Genomic DNA, 18,764 nt, shown 5'->3' with positions numbered 1-18,764 from the left:
ATGTTTTAAAACTTTTTCACCATGAAAACTGTATTTCTTTTTGTGTGTGTGTGTGTGTGTGTGTGTGTGTGTGTGTGTGTGTGTGTGTGTGTGTGTGTGTGTGTGTGTGTGTGTGTGTGTGTGTGTGTGTGTGTGCGTGCGCGCACAGCTGGATGAGACTTTCTCCGTGGTACTTAGCAGCCACAGCACTCCACCCAGTCGTCTTGGCAACCACCGGGAGGTCAACATCACAATTCGGAAAAATGACGACCCCTATGGAGTCATTGAGTTCAGCCAGTCAGGGCTGACAGTGGTCATCAATGAGAGCAAAGGAAACGAGATGCACCAGGGTAACGTGAAGCAGCAGTCCTTTAGATAATAGTGATACTTTTCCGGGTCAAGTGGTACCTCGTTGACACTTAAAATGGATCTAAGAGGAGTGAATCACTGAAAATTGGACCCTATGTGCTGTCCAACTTTTATGCAATTGTTCATGAAAACAAGGACTGCCTGTATTTTTGTGCAAAGGCTAAGCACCTCTTAATGGAGATAATCTAGTACTTGGGTGGCTTTTAGTGAATGCCCTGTATCATCTGTATTTGCTATAAATAGCCACACAACTAAAATCATAAGTAATACATTATTATTGGTTTTCTTTATGTTTCAATTTCATGCAGAACTGGTTGAGGAAAAAATGCATACACATAACAACACAAGATAGTAACTTTTAGAAGAATTCAAAATTTAAATGGATAATCTGTCTCTTTTGTTCCTCCTTCAGCTTTGTACCTTGTGGTGAGGAACCGAGGCCACTTTGAGGAAGTGTCAGTTTCGTGGGTGCTGGAGCCAGCACTATCCAGAGATGTTAGCCCTCTTCAGGGAACCATAACCTTCAAGGACGGGGAGTACCTGAAAAACCTCACTCTCTACTCTGTACCTGATGAGGTAAAATGTAAACTAAACTTCAAAGTGCATGTTATCCACAACTGAGTTACATTTCTTTGTTTGAATTTTTTTCTTTTGCTTTTTTTAAGATTCCAGAAGATGTGGAGAATTTCACCATCACGCTGTTAAATGCTACAGGCGGAGCTAGACTGGGAAACATAATCAGTGCCAACTTACAGATTAATAAGAACGACGACCCCATTTACTTCTCAGGTAAAGATCTGACTACGTAATGATGCATGTGCATTGTAGCTTGCCCTCCTTGTCTGACATCTTTGTCTTCTTCTCCTCACACTCACCTTAGAACCCGTTGCTGTACGTCTTCAAGAAGGTGCTGTGGCCAACTTTACAGTTGTGAGGGCAGGGCGGGCAGACTCGGTGGCCACGGTGATGTACCGAGTGCAGTACAGTGATGCATTGCCAGATGACCTCTTCTTGCTAAGTAATGACACATTGCTGGTGTATGCTGTGGGTGAATCGATGAAGAACATCTCTGTTGCGGTAAAAGATGACGACATTCCAGAGACTGATGAACGTTTTTACATCGTTCTCTACAATGCCACTGGTACAAACTTGTTTCTAAAAATGTCATCAGAATAAATGTGAAATATATATTACAAGGATATATATTAAAAATCTGTGCTCATGGCAGGTAATAAAGGCTATAGCTTTCTTTATAAATGTTGTTCTCTTGTCACAAAGAGGTGTTTCATTTTTGGATCACAGTAAATTGTATTTTGTCTTTGGTAAAAGTGGACGCTTCTCTGAGAACATTTGCACTTTAATTAGCACTCTGCACTTTAGGCAAAACATTTGTACATTAAGAAGCATAAACTTGTACATGAGAACTCTTTAATATTTATTGATTATTTCCTGAGCAATTTATTGATTCGAGTGATTCTGCCTTCTAGGAGCTGCTGTAATGCTGTAAGATAAAGAGACAATATTAACCACAAATATAATTGATTAACCTTGTTGTTCAAAAAGGATGGGTAATTGTATTTGCTCGTAACATGCCAAGGATATTCGATGTTTCCCAAAATGCAACTAAGCCATGTAACAATTTTCCATATTCTAAACCATAATAAAACTGTCACCAGTGCCACACATAAATACTGCATTGCCATTAAAAAATATAGCTCTAAAAACCCCAGTTAAACACCTAAAAACCCCCAAGCAGCTCCCCCACCCAGTTTCATCCCTGGTCTCTATTGGGAGGTTTAAATACTGTTCAGACCCCCAGGGACACATTTACCTGAACACCCTAGACAGGGACAAAGGAGCACATAGGTGAATTAATGCTACAGTCCATTTTGCACCATCAATACTCTTCCACAGCACAAATACATTGACCTGCATTGTAACTACATGGTAATCAATTACATTTCTGGCTAATATTGTCTGTTTTTTCTCTTACAGCATGTCCTCAATACACTGATAGGCTCCTTGAGCACCTGGAAGGCAGAATCACACCAATCAATAAAATGCTCGAGAAATAATAAATATTAACGCGTTCTCGTGTTTAAGTTTATGCTTCTTAATGTGCAAGTGTTTTTCCTAAAGTGCGGAGTGCTAATTAATGCGCAAATGTGCCCTGAAAAGTGTCCATGATTCCCTAAAACAAAATGCAATTTACTCTGAACCAGTAATGAAACGCCTCATTATACTTGAGATACTGAAAATATCTGCATTTTTACTTTAAGTTGGTTGCTTTTGCTATTTTTTTTTTTTTTACGTAATTCAAATGAATTTAGCATTTCATCTCAAATTAACATCTTTCTCCTCTGTTTACTATGTCATGTCTCAATGCCAGCTGTATACTATATGTACAAAGTGAAGCCACTGAGGTATTTAGTTGTGTTTGTGATAGTGCTAAACGCTCTCATGGTCCCATATTGTTTTCCATGGATAGTAATGTCTTTGTCTAAGAGACAAAAGGCAAACATTCCTCTGGCGTCTTTCTGTTTCCTGATTGACAGGGAGTAGAATCAAGAAAGGGTTAGATTCTTGTTTATACCAGGGGATTGTGCTGGCATGGATTGTGCTTAAAGTCAATAACCCCAATGTTAGAAGTCAGCTAAACTCATACTGACATGTTCACATTCTTTACCTTGCCTGCTTAATCATGAACAGATTTGCATACTTGCTACAGGGAACTCGTTGTCCGGCAACTTGAAGTATGTGCTTGTGAGACGATATTACGCTTCTGCTGTAGTTCCGCTGCACATTTTCCTAATTTTAATTAAAACTTTAAAATGTAATGTTATGGTTTATTTATTGGTGCTGTTCAGTTTACAGTAAGTCATCTGCTGAGAGAAGCCTTATATTTTTGGAGTTTAGTTTATTCATTAATAAGAAGCCTTTCCTTCCTGGGTTTGGTTGCCATAGTTATGGTGTGCTATGTTAATGAGACAGCCTCCCCCTATTGCGTGAAATTTAACATGGCAATAACAATATGGCCATCCAGCTAGGTATCTGTCTGTTTGTCTGTTTTTCATGCTTGAATTCGTTGATTTCTCAGATCTAACCTAATAATGTGCCCACAGGTGATGCTGTTGTGTATGGAGCAACCACAGCTACTGTGGTGATTGAGGCCAATGATGATGCCAATGGGATTTTCTCCTTGGAACCTGTAGAAAAACCAGTTCAAGAGGGCAAAACCAATAATTTTTAGTGAGGAGAATTTGGTTAATATTACTTCACTTGAAAGATCTTAATTTTCTTTTTTTATTAGCTAACTTTTTTTTTTTTTTATTTTAATAATTTTTTCAAATTCAGTACTTTATAACCTCTAACTACTATCAAAAGTCTGAAGTTGATATTTTGGATATTTACCTATGTTCTGTTTTTTTCTTCTTCCTCAGTGTACTACGTGCGAGGGGCCATTTTGGGAATGTTACGGTGTTCTGGCAGCTGTTTGCTAACGATTCCTTAACCCCTCTGAATGAAAACCAGGAATTTACAAACACAAATGGCTCAATCACCTTCACTTCAGGGGAACAGACCAAGCCTGTTGTTCTGAAAGCCATCTCCGATAAACTTCCAGAGTTCAACGAGTTCTTTATCCTCAGGCTGGTGAATATCTCAGGTGAGTTAAAAATAAATAAATAAAAATAAAATAAACAAACCTGAAAAGAAATTTCTTTTTTTATTATTGTTTTACTGTCAATAAGCAAAGAGAAAATTGAATTAAATAATGCTGTTCTTGAATCATCAGTAACAGCTGCATTTTTACAATTTAATTTTGAAAACGCTTACATTCGTCCATTATTTCTCTAAGGTGGTTACCCTGGGGAGGGTGGAAGACTAGCTGAGACTTCTTTGAATGCATCAGTTCTCATCCCTTTCAATGATGACCCATTTGGTGTCTTTGCCATTGATGACAACAACCTGGACCAAGAAGTAGCTGAAGATGTACTCTCTGAAGATGATATGGCTGATGTGATATCCTTCACCATCCTTCGACATCAGGGTACTTTTGGTGATGTGAGGGTGTCCTGGGAAATTGTTTCCGGTCACTTCCCACAGGGCCTTCCTCTGATGGATGACCTGCTACTGCTAGCATCCTTTCCAAATGAGGTTGAGCTCAGGCCTCATGCTAGGAGACACCACTCAGCCACAGACACATGGTTTTTCTCTGGACTTCGTGGAGCTTATGGTACCATCTCACCTGAAGATGGGCCTGCTGCCATTAGCAACTTTACCTTCTCTGCTTGGCTGATGCCCAGATCAGACACTGACGGCTTCATAGTGTCCAAAGGAAAAAATGGAAGCTTGTACTACGGAGTGAAGGTCCACACCAATGAATCTCATGTCACCATGATGCTGTACTATACAGTAATAGGTTCAAACAGTACCCAAGTGGCCCGGGCCTCTGCTGAAAAGTTTGAGGGTACGTGGCTACATGTCATCATAACAGTAGATGATGGGATTATTGAATTCTTTTTGGATGGCAAACCTGTTCCCGGGGGACTGAAGAGCATCAAAGGAGAGGGCATCAATGATGGTGAGCTTACTTAGAAAATTATTACATTTATTTTCTGTTACTTTGGCACGTTTCTTACAAAATTTCAGATATTGATTTTAAGAGTACAAGATTTAACATTCTACTTTGCAAAGCAAATGGAGCCCTTAAATTTTCATGTATTGTGTGGAGAAAATATTTTTCCTCCGATGGTCACACATTACAGTAAACTACAGATCCAGTAAAGCAATTAGTATCTGTTTTAGTATAAGACTGTTCAACTGTTATTTGAGAACTGAGCAAAAACAGCTGTGAAACAAACATTTTTCAGTGTCTAAATGTTATCTGAAGGCCAAAACCATCTGGGAAAGGGGTTTCAAATTGTTGAAAGTCTTAAGTTCTTACATAAAGATAAAAGGCATGTGCACCTTCGCATGCTCTGTTGCTTCTTCATTGTTCAGGAGTACTGTACTGGGACTTCACAATGCTTGAGTGACCACTTACCCTCAGCAGTGCTGCACATTGTTACTGCTCAAGGGAATCGGTTGGCATCTTCTTTTCTTCCTATTCTCTCTAATTAATGGGCACAATAGCCGGTATTTGACCAAAAGCTCCCATAGGGGAAATATTCCAGTGCCTCTTTGGCTTAATCCAGTCACAGTAGATTTATGCATAATGATCGGTCATGTGCCATTGTCTGCTTCTGGTAACTCAACCTACACGTGGGTTGCTTTGTGTCAGGGCTTTGTACTTGGTCACTATAGCAGATTTCCTGTGTTTGTCCCATTTTGTGCAAGTTCAGAACGTGATAGGCTCGTCAGGTGTGAGTGTATAAATGTGTAATGAGAAAGAGCTGGACCTAGGCATTTGTATACCTTAATCAAGATTCTGTTTTAGGTTCCTGGAGTAATGACCCTCATTACGTTACCAGTACACAACACCACAAAAGAGTCTTAATAATTACTGTAAGAATGATGCAGTTTGTATTCCATTTCTTTAATTTCAGCAGGTCTTCAGTGCGACAGACCCGTGGAAGAAAATCTCCAGTATGAACTAATTTAAATCAAATAAATTGCACTGGAGTTGTGATAGAAAACAAATTTTTCTGTGTTTGTGACTGGTAAATCAGACAAACAATACAGGTAAGCAAAAACAAAAAAAACCCCCAAAAAAAACAAAATGAAGGATTTGGAGTGGTCTAATCAAAGTCCAGATTTAAATCTGATTGTGATGCTTTGACATGACCTTAAACAGGCCGTTCATCCTCAAAAATCGTCCAGCATGTCTAAATTAAAATATTTCAAAAGTCAACTTTTCCCCCTAAAAGTAATTTTTATGTATCTAACCTTCTCTGCTTGTATATCTTAAGCACTATTTTTATTTAAAGTGTATTTTAATACAGCAAATAATCATGCATTTAAATAATGTAAAACATCCTGCAATGTTTGTGTGGATGTTTGTTTTTTTCCTACTCCAGGACCTGCCTCTGTGTTTATTGGGTCAAATCTTGAGGGTGAACAGCGTTACACTGGCCTTCTCCAGGATGTTCGCTTGTACCACACCAAGCTAAACCGTAGCCATATCCACGAGCTCCACACTCAGCCCCCTAAAGCAGACCTGTGTACCATCTCGGGTTATCTACGATACCAGCAGGATGAGAGGAAGAAGTCATTTGTGGTGGAGGCGCGAGATGATAGTGAGGAGGAGGGAGAGGAGGTTTTCTATTTACAGTTGGTGGCAGTGCGTGGTGGAGCACGCCTCCCCCTCCCCAGACCCACTGCTATTTTGCGAGTCTTGAAGAGTGACAGTGCCAATGGGCTCTTTGGATTCACTGGGGCCTGCATACCTAATGTAAGTGTCTATTGTTAGATAGTGGCATCTAGTTGATCAGCCTGCTTCATTAAGCTCTTTCAAGCAATTAAAAAAAGAAAGTAAATCAGACTAATAAATAAATTATGTGGTTTGCATGACCACTATCAGGTTAATATTGTACTGATTGTCATCACTCACTTGTCTCTACACAGTAAACATATGCATAGAAGCACATGTAATGTAAACCCATTGGATTGTCAGCCCCTGTCCTGCTGCATTTTTTATCAGTCTCCATGCTTGGCTGCAGAGAGAGCATGCTTTCCCTTTATAGTTGGATTAGATGAGTGGGCTCTTATGTTGGGTCATATCAGGTAGAGTGACAGCTGGTGGGGCAACAGCAGGTCTGTCAGTGAGGGCATTCCTATAGTAGAGAACCAGGAGTTCCTTTACTAGAAATGAGAGATCTTATTCCCCAGTTCCATCAACACAACAGGTGGCAGGGCTGGTGAAGGCATTCCATCAGAACCAGAGCTTCTCCTGTACTGTATCTCCGAGACCACTGGAAAATAAAAAAGCAGAGAAGCATGTGGGCTATCAAATACTCCTACTCTAAATCACATTACTAGGATGCTGGAATTACATTGGTCCATTAAACTAGTTAGTAAGGCTAACACTATTGAATCGAACAAATTGTAGTAGGTGACTAAGATGCATTTAGTTTTTGATCAAGTCCTCCTCTGAATTCATTGATGTTTTTATTCCTTTGTATGCCCTCTAAGTCCACCGAAGAGGGCTCCACTATCTCTTGTGTGATTGAGCGCATGCGCGGATCGCTGGACCATGTTTATGTCAACTACACTGTAACCCAACTGGACAGCTTGGACAGCGACACACCAGCCCATCAAGATTTTCGTAATGCAACTGGAGCTGTGCTTTTCGTGCCTGGACAGCGTTCTGAGGTTTGTGTGGGAGTCTTACAGCTGGGGAAAGACCCTCTGAGTTTATACAGGATGACAATATCTGTAGTCACTCACTGTACAATCAAGTGTGAAAGGAGCTGCTGCTCAATGTGTTTCAGGTTCGCCCAATTGTAGCGTTTATTGATAACCAGCCCCGCCTAGTGGTTGGCTGGTTGTTTGCAAATTTTTAGATAAAATAACAGCCGTTTACTTATCTTTCATTTCATCATGCCTGTGGCAACCACCAGAGGCCTTATTACAACATTTATATTAAACTATTTTCAAATGTACAGCATGGACTATAAAAAGAGCTTTTGTCCATCATTCTGTTAGGTACTGAACCTGTTGGTTTTGGATGATAACCTCCCAGAGCTTGCAGAGTCCTTTCAGGTTACACTGGTGTCAGCAGAGTCCGGTGATGGGAAGCCAGGCTCAACCCCCACCAGTGGAGCAAGCATTGACCCCAATAACTCTGTTAACACCATCACGGTCACAGCTAGTGACCATCCCTATGGTATTTACTACCATTTACCCAAAACATTGTTTTACTCTCAGTGTTACTTAGTGCATAAGCACAAGTTTTTGCTGCTACAAGTGGCACTAAAATATAATGTTCTCTTTTCTTTTTCCTGTCTTGCTACTTTCATCATGCCTTTTTCCCTCCTTCTCATTACGTCCTCCTTATTCCTGTCACTGACCACACGAACACCCTTATGTAGGTCTGCTGCAGTTTCAGCCTAGTCCTCCTGTAGAGGGTTTGATCTCGCCAGCATTAGAACCTGCTCACATCACTGTAAATGAGGAAGATGGAGAGATTAGTCTGCCAGTGGCCAGAGCTCAAGGCCTTTTGGGAAGGATCATGGTGGGATACAGGACAACCCCCTTCACAGCATCCAGCCCCGAAGACTATGAGGTTAGTTTACTGCTTGTTAGTTTCGCTGATGAAGGGAAACTATGTTTTGACTGCTTCCCTGGTTTCCTCTTTTTCCATACGCTGCCGGCAGGACTCAGAGGGCATGTTGGACTTTCTTCCAGGGGAAAGGTTAAAGTTCATAAATGTGACCATCATAGACAATCCTGTCCCTGAACTGGACAAGATTTTTAGAGTGGAGCTCTACAATGCTAATGGAGGAGGTGAGAGTCCCAGATAAATCATGTTTTCCTTAAATATTGATGCTACAGATCAGCATGTTTTTTTTCTCCATTTTTATATTAAGTAGATCTGTCTTTACCTTTTTTATTTAGAGCTGAACTGACCCTGTATTCTATGCTGCTGTTTTTCTGTATTGTATGTGTTGTGCCCCCCCCCGTGTGTTTCCCATTATCTTCGTATGTGACTCCCAAACTACACTCCTTCCCATTTGCCCTTCAATCTCTACTCTTCTGGTGTGATTTCTACCTGGTGTGACACTTCCCTGATCCTTGTTTGATCCATCAGTGGATCATTTTCTGCATAGTGAAGGGAGTGGTAGTGGGGAGAGTGACTATCAATTCCTCCTTCCATCCTATCGCCACCATGGTAAGTAGCCCCCTCCTTTTTCCCCAGACTGCTTCTAGCCTCTGTTCCTTCCTCCCCACACTTATTCTTTGGTGCATATACACACTCATATGTTTGCAAATGTGTGTGTACACATGTATGTGTGCTTTAATGTGTGTGGTATTTACATTAAGCTGTGAACCTCTTGTGAGAAGTACTCAAGAAGAATTATGTGGGAAAAGCAAATAGCCTTCCATGGGGCCAGAAGGTGAAAGTAGCTGACTTGAGCTGTTAGACACCCCTGTCACATACTGTGAAATAATGTGAATATAATGTATAAAGCTTGTATTTTAATCTGATGCTGTTCAGTGCAATATTACTTTATTTATTTTTAAGCAAACATTATCATTGGTCTGTTTTAACCACTTGATTGGTTTAAAGATAATTATACTCCCATACCCTCTTCTCTGATCAGTGGGTACATTTCATCTGCTGAACAAAGTCCTAAAAGGCAACCAAAATGTAGTACTTGTTAGTAAAATACATTTGGTATTTTCTGCACAGCCAGCTTGGGAGTTGCATCTCGCATTGCAGTTACCATTGCTGCATCTGATGATGCCCATGGAGTGTTTCAGTTCAGTCCTGAATCACTATCTGTTAATGGGACAGAGCCTGCGGATGGACACAGTTCTGTGTTTCTGCAGGTCAGTGTACAACACTATCAAAAAATTAGGAAATTCACAGTTATTGTTCATAATCGTCTGGTGTGCTATGTTTTTATTTGTTCTTTGGCAGGTGAATCGGTCCTTTGGTGACCTCTCCAATGTAACTGTATACTGGGAAGCTGATCCCAACTCTGAGGGGGAGCTTCTTAGCAGGACTGGAAACATCACCTTTGGTGTAGGGCAGACTTCACAGAACATCATCATCATTGTGGCCGAGGATGAGATTCCCGAGTTGGACAAGAGCTTCACCGTGTCCTTGGTTAATGTGTCGCATGGTCGTCTGGGTGTCAGGACATCTGCTACTTTGACTGTGCTCGCCAGTGATGATCCTTATGGTGTTTTTGTATTCGCTAATGTATCAAAGTCGGTTCAACTTCCTGAAGCTAACTCAACTGTCTACCTCACCATCCAGCGACAGAGAGGCCTGATGGGTCAGGTGTGATCTGCAGAAGATTTAGAAACTTAATAGAAACCTTAGAAAATTAAATCCAGTTAAGCTTCTGTCTTTGACTTTTAAATATATAAATTGTCTGGACTGACACATTCGACTTATAGTAGGTGAATCAAATTATGTTTTCTTTTCCCATTTTTAATTAATCTAGGTACGAGTCACATATGGGACACTAAATGAGAAAGATCCAGAACCCTACGAGACCCCTGGGGTTGGCCGAGCATCTGAGGGGCAGGATTTTATTCCTCTCCTCAATTCTGTTGTATTCGTGGCCAATCAGAGTGAAGCAAACATCACGCTCAGAGTTTTGGATGATGAGGACCCAGAAAGGGATGAATCAGTGTTTGTGAAGTTAATCAGTGCTAATCTCACCCAAGGAGAGCAAGAGAGGTTTGGTAAGTTAAAGACACTGAAAAAAAATACTTAATATATGATGATACTTCAGCTACACCACACTAAATTGATAAAATATCCTCTTATTGTTTCTTCCAGTTTCTAATTCCCCTTCCTTGGGTGACAGGATTGTAGCTCAGGTGATAGTGAAGGCCAGTGATGATGCCTTTGGAATCCTCCAGCTGTCAACTTCTGCTGTCAGCGTGGCTGAACACTACGTTGGGCCTATAATAAATGTCACCCGTGTAGGAGGAATATTTGCTGATGTATCTGTCAAGTTCAGAGCAGTGCCTTTGACCGCTAGAGTCAGTAAGTGCTGAGGACATGGACTATGACTATAGAGGTGACTCCCTCTCTCTATATGTGTGTGAGCAGACAGGCCTTGTCATTATGTTTTCAATATGTTTAACCTTGTAGGTGAAGACTACAGTGTAGCCTCAACGGATGTTGTCCTCCTAGAAGGGGAGTCCAGTAAATCTGTACCAATCTATGTTATTAATGATGCGGTCCCTGAGCTGGAGGAGACCTTTCTCATCGAGCTTATCAATCAGACCACTGGAGGAGCTCTTCTGGGAGAGGTCACACGTGCCATTATCACCATACTGCCTTCCGATGACCCTTTTGGGGCCTTTGGTTAGTAGCCCTTATCCAGGATCATTTTCAACCTTTCTGTACTATTGACAGTTTGTAATTGTTTAGTTCATCATTATTTATTTATTTATTTTTACATCTACCCAGTCTTCCAGGCTATTCCAGTTACAATAGAGGAACCAGACACTAACTCTACTGTGGTCACATTACCTATTGTGCGTAATGCTGGTACTATTGGCACAGTGACAGTTAAATGGCAGGCCACCGTCAATGGTAAACTAGCAGTAGGGGACATTAGGCCCACATCAGGAGAGGTAACGTTTGCTCCCGGAGAGACCAGGAAGATGGTCCGTGTGGAGATTTTAGCTGACGATGCACCAGAAATTACTGAGGTAAGAAGCTGAAGGTGGAAATGCCATTGTGAATTATGTCAAATGAAACATCCTTAGATATATTTTACTTAAAGGATTATTAGCTGTAATGTTTGTTACTCTCTTTCTGTCTTTTTTCTAGATAATTAAGGTGGAAATAATTGATGCCAGTAATGGAGGAAACCTGGGAGCCAATACATCTGTTAATATAATAGTGCCTGCCAATGATAACCCATATGGAACAGTGTACTTTGAACAGTCTGTTTACCATGTCCAGGAGCCACTCGAGGGAGTTTATAGAGCCAATATTACTGTTCGCAGGAGGTACTTTTAATTATGATTTTTAGTGATGGTTGTATGTTTATTTTATTATTATTTTTGTGTCTTTACATTCACATTAAATCCCCTGTTTCTATCCGCTGTCTTTTCTCTGTCATTACCATTTTCTTTATTACAGGGACGGTCACTTTGGTCACTTGGAGATCACGTACAGCACCTCTGAGGTTGACATTGTCGGCGTGGCGCAGGATAAAGGCCAGAATATGTTAATGTACTACAATGTTCCAAAATCAGGTGTTCCAGCCAATGCACCTCTTAGGACATTTAACATCACTGGTCAGAGAGACCCCCTGGATGAATGTGCTTCTGCTTGTCTGAGAGAGCGTGCATGCCTGGCCTTCTCTCTGTCATCAAATGTGACCCCGCCTTCTTGCACTTGGGTGCCATCAGGGGCTGACCAATTGACCTCTCAGTCTCAGTTTATGACTTATGTAAAAAACATGACTGCAGCAGCTGTCTTGTTCAGTTCCCAGGCTGTGGCAGGGAGTGATTACACCCCTGTGACTGCTCAAAGTGCCTTCATGGATGATGGATCAGGGGTTGCAAACCTCACAGTCCTAATTTTGTCTGATACATTCCCTGAAATAGATGAGAGCTTCTCCATTCAGATATTAAAGGTAAAACCCAATCACATAGTTTTATTCTGCATTATTTATGGATTAACTTCTTTTAAATACATTCTATTTTTGCTGTCATAAAGTTTTATGGGAAACTGTATAACAAACAAATTGTTTTATCATGTGTTACCTGCAGGTCAAGCTGATAAATTTGACTGTGCCACAGAAGAATCTGCCCTCAATTGGTCAGCCGGACAAAGCTGTAGTCACTATAGGGGTGAATGGAGATGCATTTGGGGTATTTTTGATCTACAGCCTCAGTCCAAACGCCACTAACAAGGGGCTCTATCTCGAAGTTCGAGAGGAGACTATGATTGTGCCCCTGGTTATAGAGAGGAGAGGAGGGAATTTGGGCGCAGTCACTGTAGAATGGAGATTTGTTGGAGGAAAGGCCACACCAGTTGCTGACTTCACTGGGACTGGAGGAACTCTGGTCTTTGATGGTATGTGAATTACTCAATAATCAGTAATAGGTTTGCTTATCTGGGTCAGCTTTCTATTAAACGGTGATCCAATGGTCTACTGTGTCAGGTCCAGTGTTCTTGACATGATCCAATAATCAGGTGAATTAAAAGAACATTTGCATGTATCACTTAGACTATGTGGCTTGTTCTTTTTCCCATCTGCCTTCAGGTGATCTGAAGAGGACAGTAAAGATAGTAATCAGAGATGATACTGACCCAGAGGACAATGAGAGCCTAATGATTGGACTTGTTAATACGGCTGGAGGTAGTCGAATCCTGCCCAGCTCTGACACTGTTAACATTGTGATACTGGCCAATGATAACGTGGCCGGGGTAGTAGGATTCCATTCAGCCTCACGATCTGTCATCGCCAGAGAAGGTAGGAGGCTGTCTTTTAAGCGCTTTTTCTTTTTCTGCACTTTTTTCTGTGTTTTCCTGGTACTGTGTGGACGGTGTGACCTCTCTTTGTGTTCCTGTGCCTTCAGTAGTAACACTTCATTGCTGCTTGGCAGTAAAGGTGCTCAGGTGTATTGGTTCCATGTTTTATGGAATAAAGAGATTTGTAATTCTTCAGAGATGACTTTTAAGCCTCTCAGGCAAACAGGTCCAACACCTGGCCCCAGTGGTCTCTGGTGCCTCTGCTGGCTTTTATGGTATAATTAGAAGTCCATAAATACACTTGTCTTCAAGAGCTCATTTTCGAGATCATTTTCATCTACATACATTCATTGGATAAATGTATATTTCCGACTGATTTAAAAATGTAAAGTTTCTTTGGAATTTCTGATTCCCTAGTTGAGTCCTTGAATTTACTAAAAATTGTAAATCAAAGCATATGGTTAAAAAAGGCGCATACCCTTCATATTATCCTTGATAGCAAATGTTACACATAATACAATATGTGTTTATATTATGTTTTACCATACAGGCGAAAGGCTGTCCCTGTTAGTGTTGAGAACAGCTCCAGGTCTGGGTAATGTTACTGTCGATTGGAATATACAAGGACCCCTTGTGCAGCGAACCTTCACCAAAACCTCAGGAACTCTTTTCTTTACTGAGGTAAATAATAGATGATTATGGCAGAATCACAATTATCACAGTATTTTGGGATGTTGTTGTCATTGTTTTTCTGTAGTTGAAGGTAAAGCATAAACAGTCAACTCAAAAAGATTGCATCATCTAATTTGGCACCTTCAGGAATAATTATATATTTGGCGCATGTGCTTCACAGGGAGAATTAAATGATACCATAGTCCTTCAGCTTCTGGATGACGCCACACCAGAGGACAGAGCTCAGTACAGAGTTTCACTGTCCAACATACAAACCTTTGGTAAAAAGCTGCTCATAGTATCTTTTTGGTTGATAACTGTATGGGATATTTTTGTGTGCAAACCATAAATGCCCCAAAATAACCCATCCCTGCAGTCTTAATCAAATTGACTTCTACACAGGTGTTGTGGTGACGGGCCATGCTGCCCTTGATGTTCAAGGCAGTGAGGCAGTGCTCACTGTAGACACCAGCGATAAGCCCTATGGTCTGCTGAGTATTGCCCCAACATCCCTTAGAGTGACCACAGAAGAACGGGAACAAATTATAAAGATCTACGTCAATAGAGAGTTTGGAGTCTCTGGTCAGTGGTTCAATTATTCACTTAAAAAAGGGGAAATTAAATATTATATAAAGTTCATTCCTTTCTATCTGTTTTGTAAGCACTTCTATCTTTTAACGATTTACTGACATAAACCTAAATTTATGTGTTCACAGGGGTGGTGAATATCACCTATGAAGTTACAAGAGGTTCTGTACAAAACCTATCCCAGGTAGACGGGGCTCTAGCTGAGCCAGGACAAGACTTCATCTCTGGTACTGGTTCTGTTATTCTAAAAGATGGAGAGACTTCTGTTGCCATCCCTGTCACCATATTAGAGGTAAAAACTGAGACTGTCTTCCATAATGTGATTTTTTTTCTATTCATCAAACTTGACAGCACTGTTTTTTTTTTTTTTTTTGGCATTGCAGTGTTAATTGGCTCAAGAAGATGACAAAATGAATGTAGAATCTTTGAAAGTATAAGATCTTGTTCACTTTTTTGGAGCAGATTAGTTTTTATGTGGAATTTCATATTCCTTGTTTTAATAGGATGACATTCCAGAGTTGCAGGAGTTCTTCCTGGTCAAAATAACATCAGCAGTCATCATCACAACCCTTGCTACTGTTCCCCAGTTAGGTATGGAGAAATTTAAGTTTCAGAGTTTCAGTCACTATTGAGTTTCACTTGTCTTACTATATCTTGAACTTTGACACTATTACTGTTTCATTGTAAAATTACATTTAAAAAGTTGGTTGATTAAGTTCTTTTAGATTTTACTGCTGTTGTCCAAAGTATCACTTGTTTAATTTTATGAAATCACTTTCTTTCTGTCTTTTCTTTTCCATAATTTCTCACCTTTTGCTCTGTCTGATGATTAGAGGTTGTGTATTGCACTTTGTCAGGTAAAAAAAAATTATATGCTCACAAGTGTTGCTTAAAATCTCACATAGACCAATGCCCAATAACACTGTATGGTACATTAAATGACAACATTATAGTTACTATTAAAATGCACCACGAAAGAGCTTGGTACAGTAGTTATTGCTATTGCATAATCCAAGCCGCAGGCCAATTTATGAATGAGTAAGTTTAGAAAGTGATGACTTGACAGAATACTACAGGCAGAACAGCATTTGGAGGTTCTCAGAATACTATCAGCCTTCTGCCTGGAGACACACTGTAAACACATGGCTGCCCTTGTGGCAGCAGTCATTATGTGGATTGGATGGTGAGATTGATGCTTTCCATGATTGAGGAAGCCTGGGGATTTGGTGGGAGCCGAGTAGCCCTGTGTGGTGAGGAAAGGGAAAGCCAAACTAAACCCGTAGCTGGCCTCCCAGTGTCCTGGCCACAGAGTCAATGGGAAAAGACTATTCAAGGGGTCATAAATCAGTCCACCCAAAAAAACTTGGCTGCTCAGACTCCCAAGCCACTTACAGGAGACGCTTCTTAGCTATAATCCTTCGCTCAAATGTACCATGACGGAAGACTCTGCAGCTTTCCCCACACAACTTGCTCTTGGTGCTTGTACTGTAGTTACAGCCTAAAGAAATCACTACTATTTACCACAGTAAACATGACAACCCGAAGGTCATCATTCATTCCTGTGATGTGGTCTTTTTCCCAGACACACAGGGTTTGGTGGCAGAAGTCAGCATTGCTGCTAATGATGGAATTAGAGGAGTCATTGAGTGGACTAACACTATGTAAGACAAGCATCCATAAATAAAAAAAATGCATCCATAAATAACTCAGATCTTACACTGATTTGCACATATTCTAATTAAAAAAAATCTTCTTATTTAAATGTGTTTTGGTTTCCAGGTTTGAAGTGAATGAAACAATAGGGTCTTTGACTCTAGCTGCCTACAGGAATAAGGGAACCTATGGAAATGTCACTCTTTTCTTCTTCGCACAGAACCTGGAAGCTCAAAAGGGGCTGGACTACAATACAAGTGAAATGGTAATCCATACAATAGGCACAAGATCGGTGACCTGGAGAGGTCACTGATCTTGAATATCCAGGATATTTAAGATATTCAAATTGAGGGAAACTGAAGTAGCTTCTAACTTCTGAACAAGCTAAATTGAAATATTTTGAATAGGAGGTGAAAGGTCTTGAATAACCAAAAGCAACAGCGCATGCCTCTGTCTTAACACACATGTGGTAGCATGAAGTTTCTAAACTAAAGTGCCTTCTCTCCACCAAGGTGCTTCATTTTGCTGATGGTGAAAGGTATAAGTTTGTAGAAGTGCAGATTGTTGATGATGCTATTCCAGAGGGGGCTGAGAGATTCCAGCTCATCCTGTTCAAGCCTTCCTTTGGGCTGGAGCTGGGCGCCAATACGACGGGTAGGTAGAATAAATTGCTATGAAAAGTCTTTTTACTCAGAACCCTAAGACAGCTTACAATCCATATTCAGTTAAAAAGTATGGCACAAAATCTGCAATTTTTGCAAAATTTTCAGTTTAAATTTTGAGATAAACTTCTTACACCATGGTTATAGCAAACACACTTAAGATTTTTTCTGGCAGGCATGCTGCCCATGTGTTCACTGTTGTTTGGCCTGTTTGTGCTGTTGGTAAAGTGATGTACTTAATCACACTGAGAAACGTTTTTAAAAAGATAAAGTTTTAGCCATTTTAGCCACTCATTGCTAGGTAGTTGCTAGGCAACATGATGACCTCATCATATATGAAATAGATAAGAATCTTCAGGGCCCTAAAATGTGCCTGTGTGCCAAGTTTGATCTTGTTTTCCTAAATCATTTCTTTCTTTTCTTATAGCCACTGTAAATATACTGGCCAGTGATGATGGACATGGTGTAATTTCTTTTAACACCACCAAGCATTTCCTGTTGAGAGAGCCCACCTTTCTGTCAGGGCTGAGTGAGAGTGTGGCCAACCTGTATGTGGTCCGGAACCCAGAGGAAGGCACATTTGGCACCGTGTCTGTTCGGTTTACCATTACTGATGCCAACGGCAACCTAGCAGAGGAGGATTTGATGCCTACACAAGGATTTGTGGTGCTGGAGGAGGGGGTCAGATTAGAGGTGAAGAAAAGGACATTTTCGCCGCATTCGAACACATGATTGGAAAACACGCATACACATTTATCAGCTTTCCTTTTCTTTTTCACTCCAAGTTTTAAAAATGCACCTTTTAATCATCAGTATTTACTTGATCAAATAATAATTTTGTGATTGTTTTTGTATGTGAGTTTTATGGTTAATGAGAAGTCACATCTGTACTGTTTCAGATGCTGGAGATCAGGGCAGTGCTCGATGCTGAACCTGAAGGGAATGAAACCTTCACAGTGACCCTGTCAAGCCCAACAGGGGGTGCACGGCTGGGCGACCAGTTCCAAACTCTCATCACCGTCCTGGAGAATGTAGCTCCTTCTGGCCTGTTCCGAATTGGACCTACTCTCAACAGGTCTCGGCACAGTTGCATTAAAAACAAAGGAAGTTTTGAAAATATGCTTCTGAGTGCACACAGACGCACTCTTTCACATACTTAGTGTTATTCATTTTGTGTTTTCTGTACAGAACAAACACCAAAGTTATTGCCGAGGAAGGAGAAAGGGCAGTCTTCCTCACTGTGTCTCGCAGTAATGGTCTGGAGTCAGCTGTCAGTGTGGAATGGGAGATTCAGTCTGGTACAGCTGTTGCCTCGGGTCAGACCAATAAAAAATTTAATTTAAAGTCACTCTAACCTAACACACTCTCATAAATTCCTCTTTTCTGTTTCTGTTCCTTAATTTGGCATTGTTTGTTATTTATTTATGATTCCTTTGTTTTCCCCCTCTTTTCTTTAAGTGGGTCACGTACCAGTCATGGGTGTGTATCAGAACTTTGAAGGCAGTCCAACCTCTGCTTGGTGCTCGCTTCCTCAGGGGCCTTCCTTGATGGCTGTGAGGCTAGATATGAAGTCCACTGTTGGACCCTCTCACACCTCAGCCACTCTGTATCAGTGGCAGGGTGTTTTCGTGCCAATAGAGGTATGATAGCAACACTTTATCTAAACCAGCATGGTGGTCCTGGTACAATATAGATGCATTCAGTTAAGTAGAAACTGTGTTGAG

The 18,764-nt window shown here is 40.8% G+C and overlaps 1 protein-coding gene across 1 annotated transcript in view; it reads left to right on the top strand.

Moving 5' to 3' along the window:
- adgrv1 (adhesion G protein-coupled receptor V1) overlaps positions 1-18,764 on the top strand; it is a 110,141-nt gene that overhangs the window by 22,319 nt on the left and 69,058 nt on the right. The window contains exons 15-50 of the mRNA XM_030738127.1: positions 149-329; positions 761-924; positions 1,014-1,137; positions 1,229-1,489; positions 3,471-3,597; positions 3,789-4,012; positions 4,205-4,930; positions 6,366-6,739; positions 7,480-7,659; positions 7,993-8,173; positions 8,379-8,572; positions 8,664-8,793; positions 9,098-9,178; positions 9,701-9,840; positions 9,932-10,297; positions 10,464-10,707; positions 10,805-11,014; positions 11,123-11,338; positions 11,444-11,688; positions 11,810-11,991; positions 12,125-12,623; positions 12,760-13,066; positions 13,257-13,466; positions 14,016-14,146; positions 14,319-14,418; positions 14,540-14,719; positions 14,854-15,017; positions 15,229-15,316; positions 15,559-15,582; positions 16,308-16,386; positions 16,505-16,643; positions 16,891-17,032; positions 17,468-17,733; positions 17,940-18,115; positions 18,229-18,356; positions 18,499-18,680. Coding sequence (XP_030593987.1) covers positions 149-329; positions 761-924; positions 1,014-1,137; positions 1,229-1,489; positions 3,471-3,597; positions 3,789-4,012; positions 4,205-4,930; positions 6,366-6,739; positions 7,480-7,659; positions 7,993-8,173; positions 8,379-8,572; positions 8,664-8,793; positions 9,098-9,178; positions 9,701-9,840; positions 9,932-10,297; positions 10,464-10,707; positions 10,805-11,014; positions 11,123-11,338; positions 11,444-11,688; positions 11,810-11,991; positions 12,125-12,623; positions 12,760-13,066; positions 13,257-13,466; positions 14,016-14,146; positions 14,319-14,418; positions 14,540-14,719; positions 14,854-15,017; positions 15,229-15,316; positions 15,559-15,582; positions 16,308-16,386; positions 16,505-16,643; positions 16,891-17,032; positions 17,468-17,733; positions 17,940-18,115; positions 18,229-18,356; positions 18,499-18,680 — 7,365 coding nt within the window. The remainder of the gene's footprint in view (positions 1-148; positions 330-760; positions 925-1,013; positions 1,138-1,228; positions 1,490-3,470; positions 3,598-3,788; positions 4,013-4,204; positions 4,931-6,365; positions 6,740-7,479; positions 7,660-7,992; positions 8,174-8,378; positions 8,573-8,663; positions 8,794-9,097; positions 9,179-9,700; positions 9,841-9,931; positions 10,298-10,463; positions 10,708-10,804; positions 11,015-11,122; positions 11,339-11,443; positions 11,689-11,809; positions 11,992-12,124; positions 12,624-12,759; positions 13,067-13,256; positions 13,467-14,015; positions 14,147-14,318; positions 14,419-14,539; positions 14,720-14,853; positions 15,018-15,228; positions 15,317-15,558; positions 15,583-16,307; positions 16,387-16,504; positions 16,644-16,890; positions 17,033-17,467; positions 17,734-17,939; positions 18,116-18,228; positions 18,357-18,498; positions 18,681-18,764) is intronic.

The sequence above is a fragment of the Archocentrus centrarchus genome, chromosome 9 (genome assembly GCF_007364275.1).
Source record: "Archocentrus centrarchus isolate MPI-CPG fArcCen1 chromosome 9, fArcCen1, whole genome shotgun sequence".
Lineage (NCBI taxonomy): Eukaryota > Metazoa > Chordata > Actinopteri > Cichliformes > Cichlidae > Archocentrus > Archocentrus centrarchus.
The sequence above is the reverse complement of the archived record's forward strand: the minus strand, read 5'-3'. Positions and strand labels throughout refer to the sequence as shown.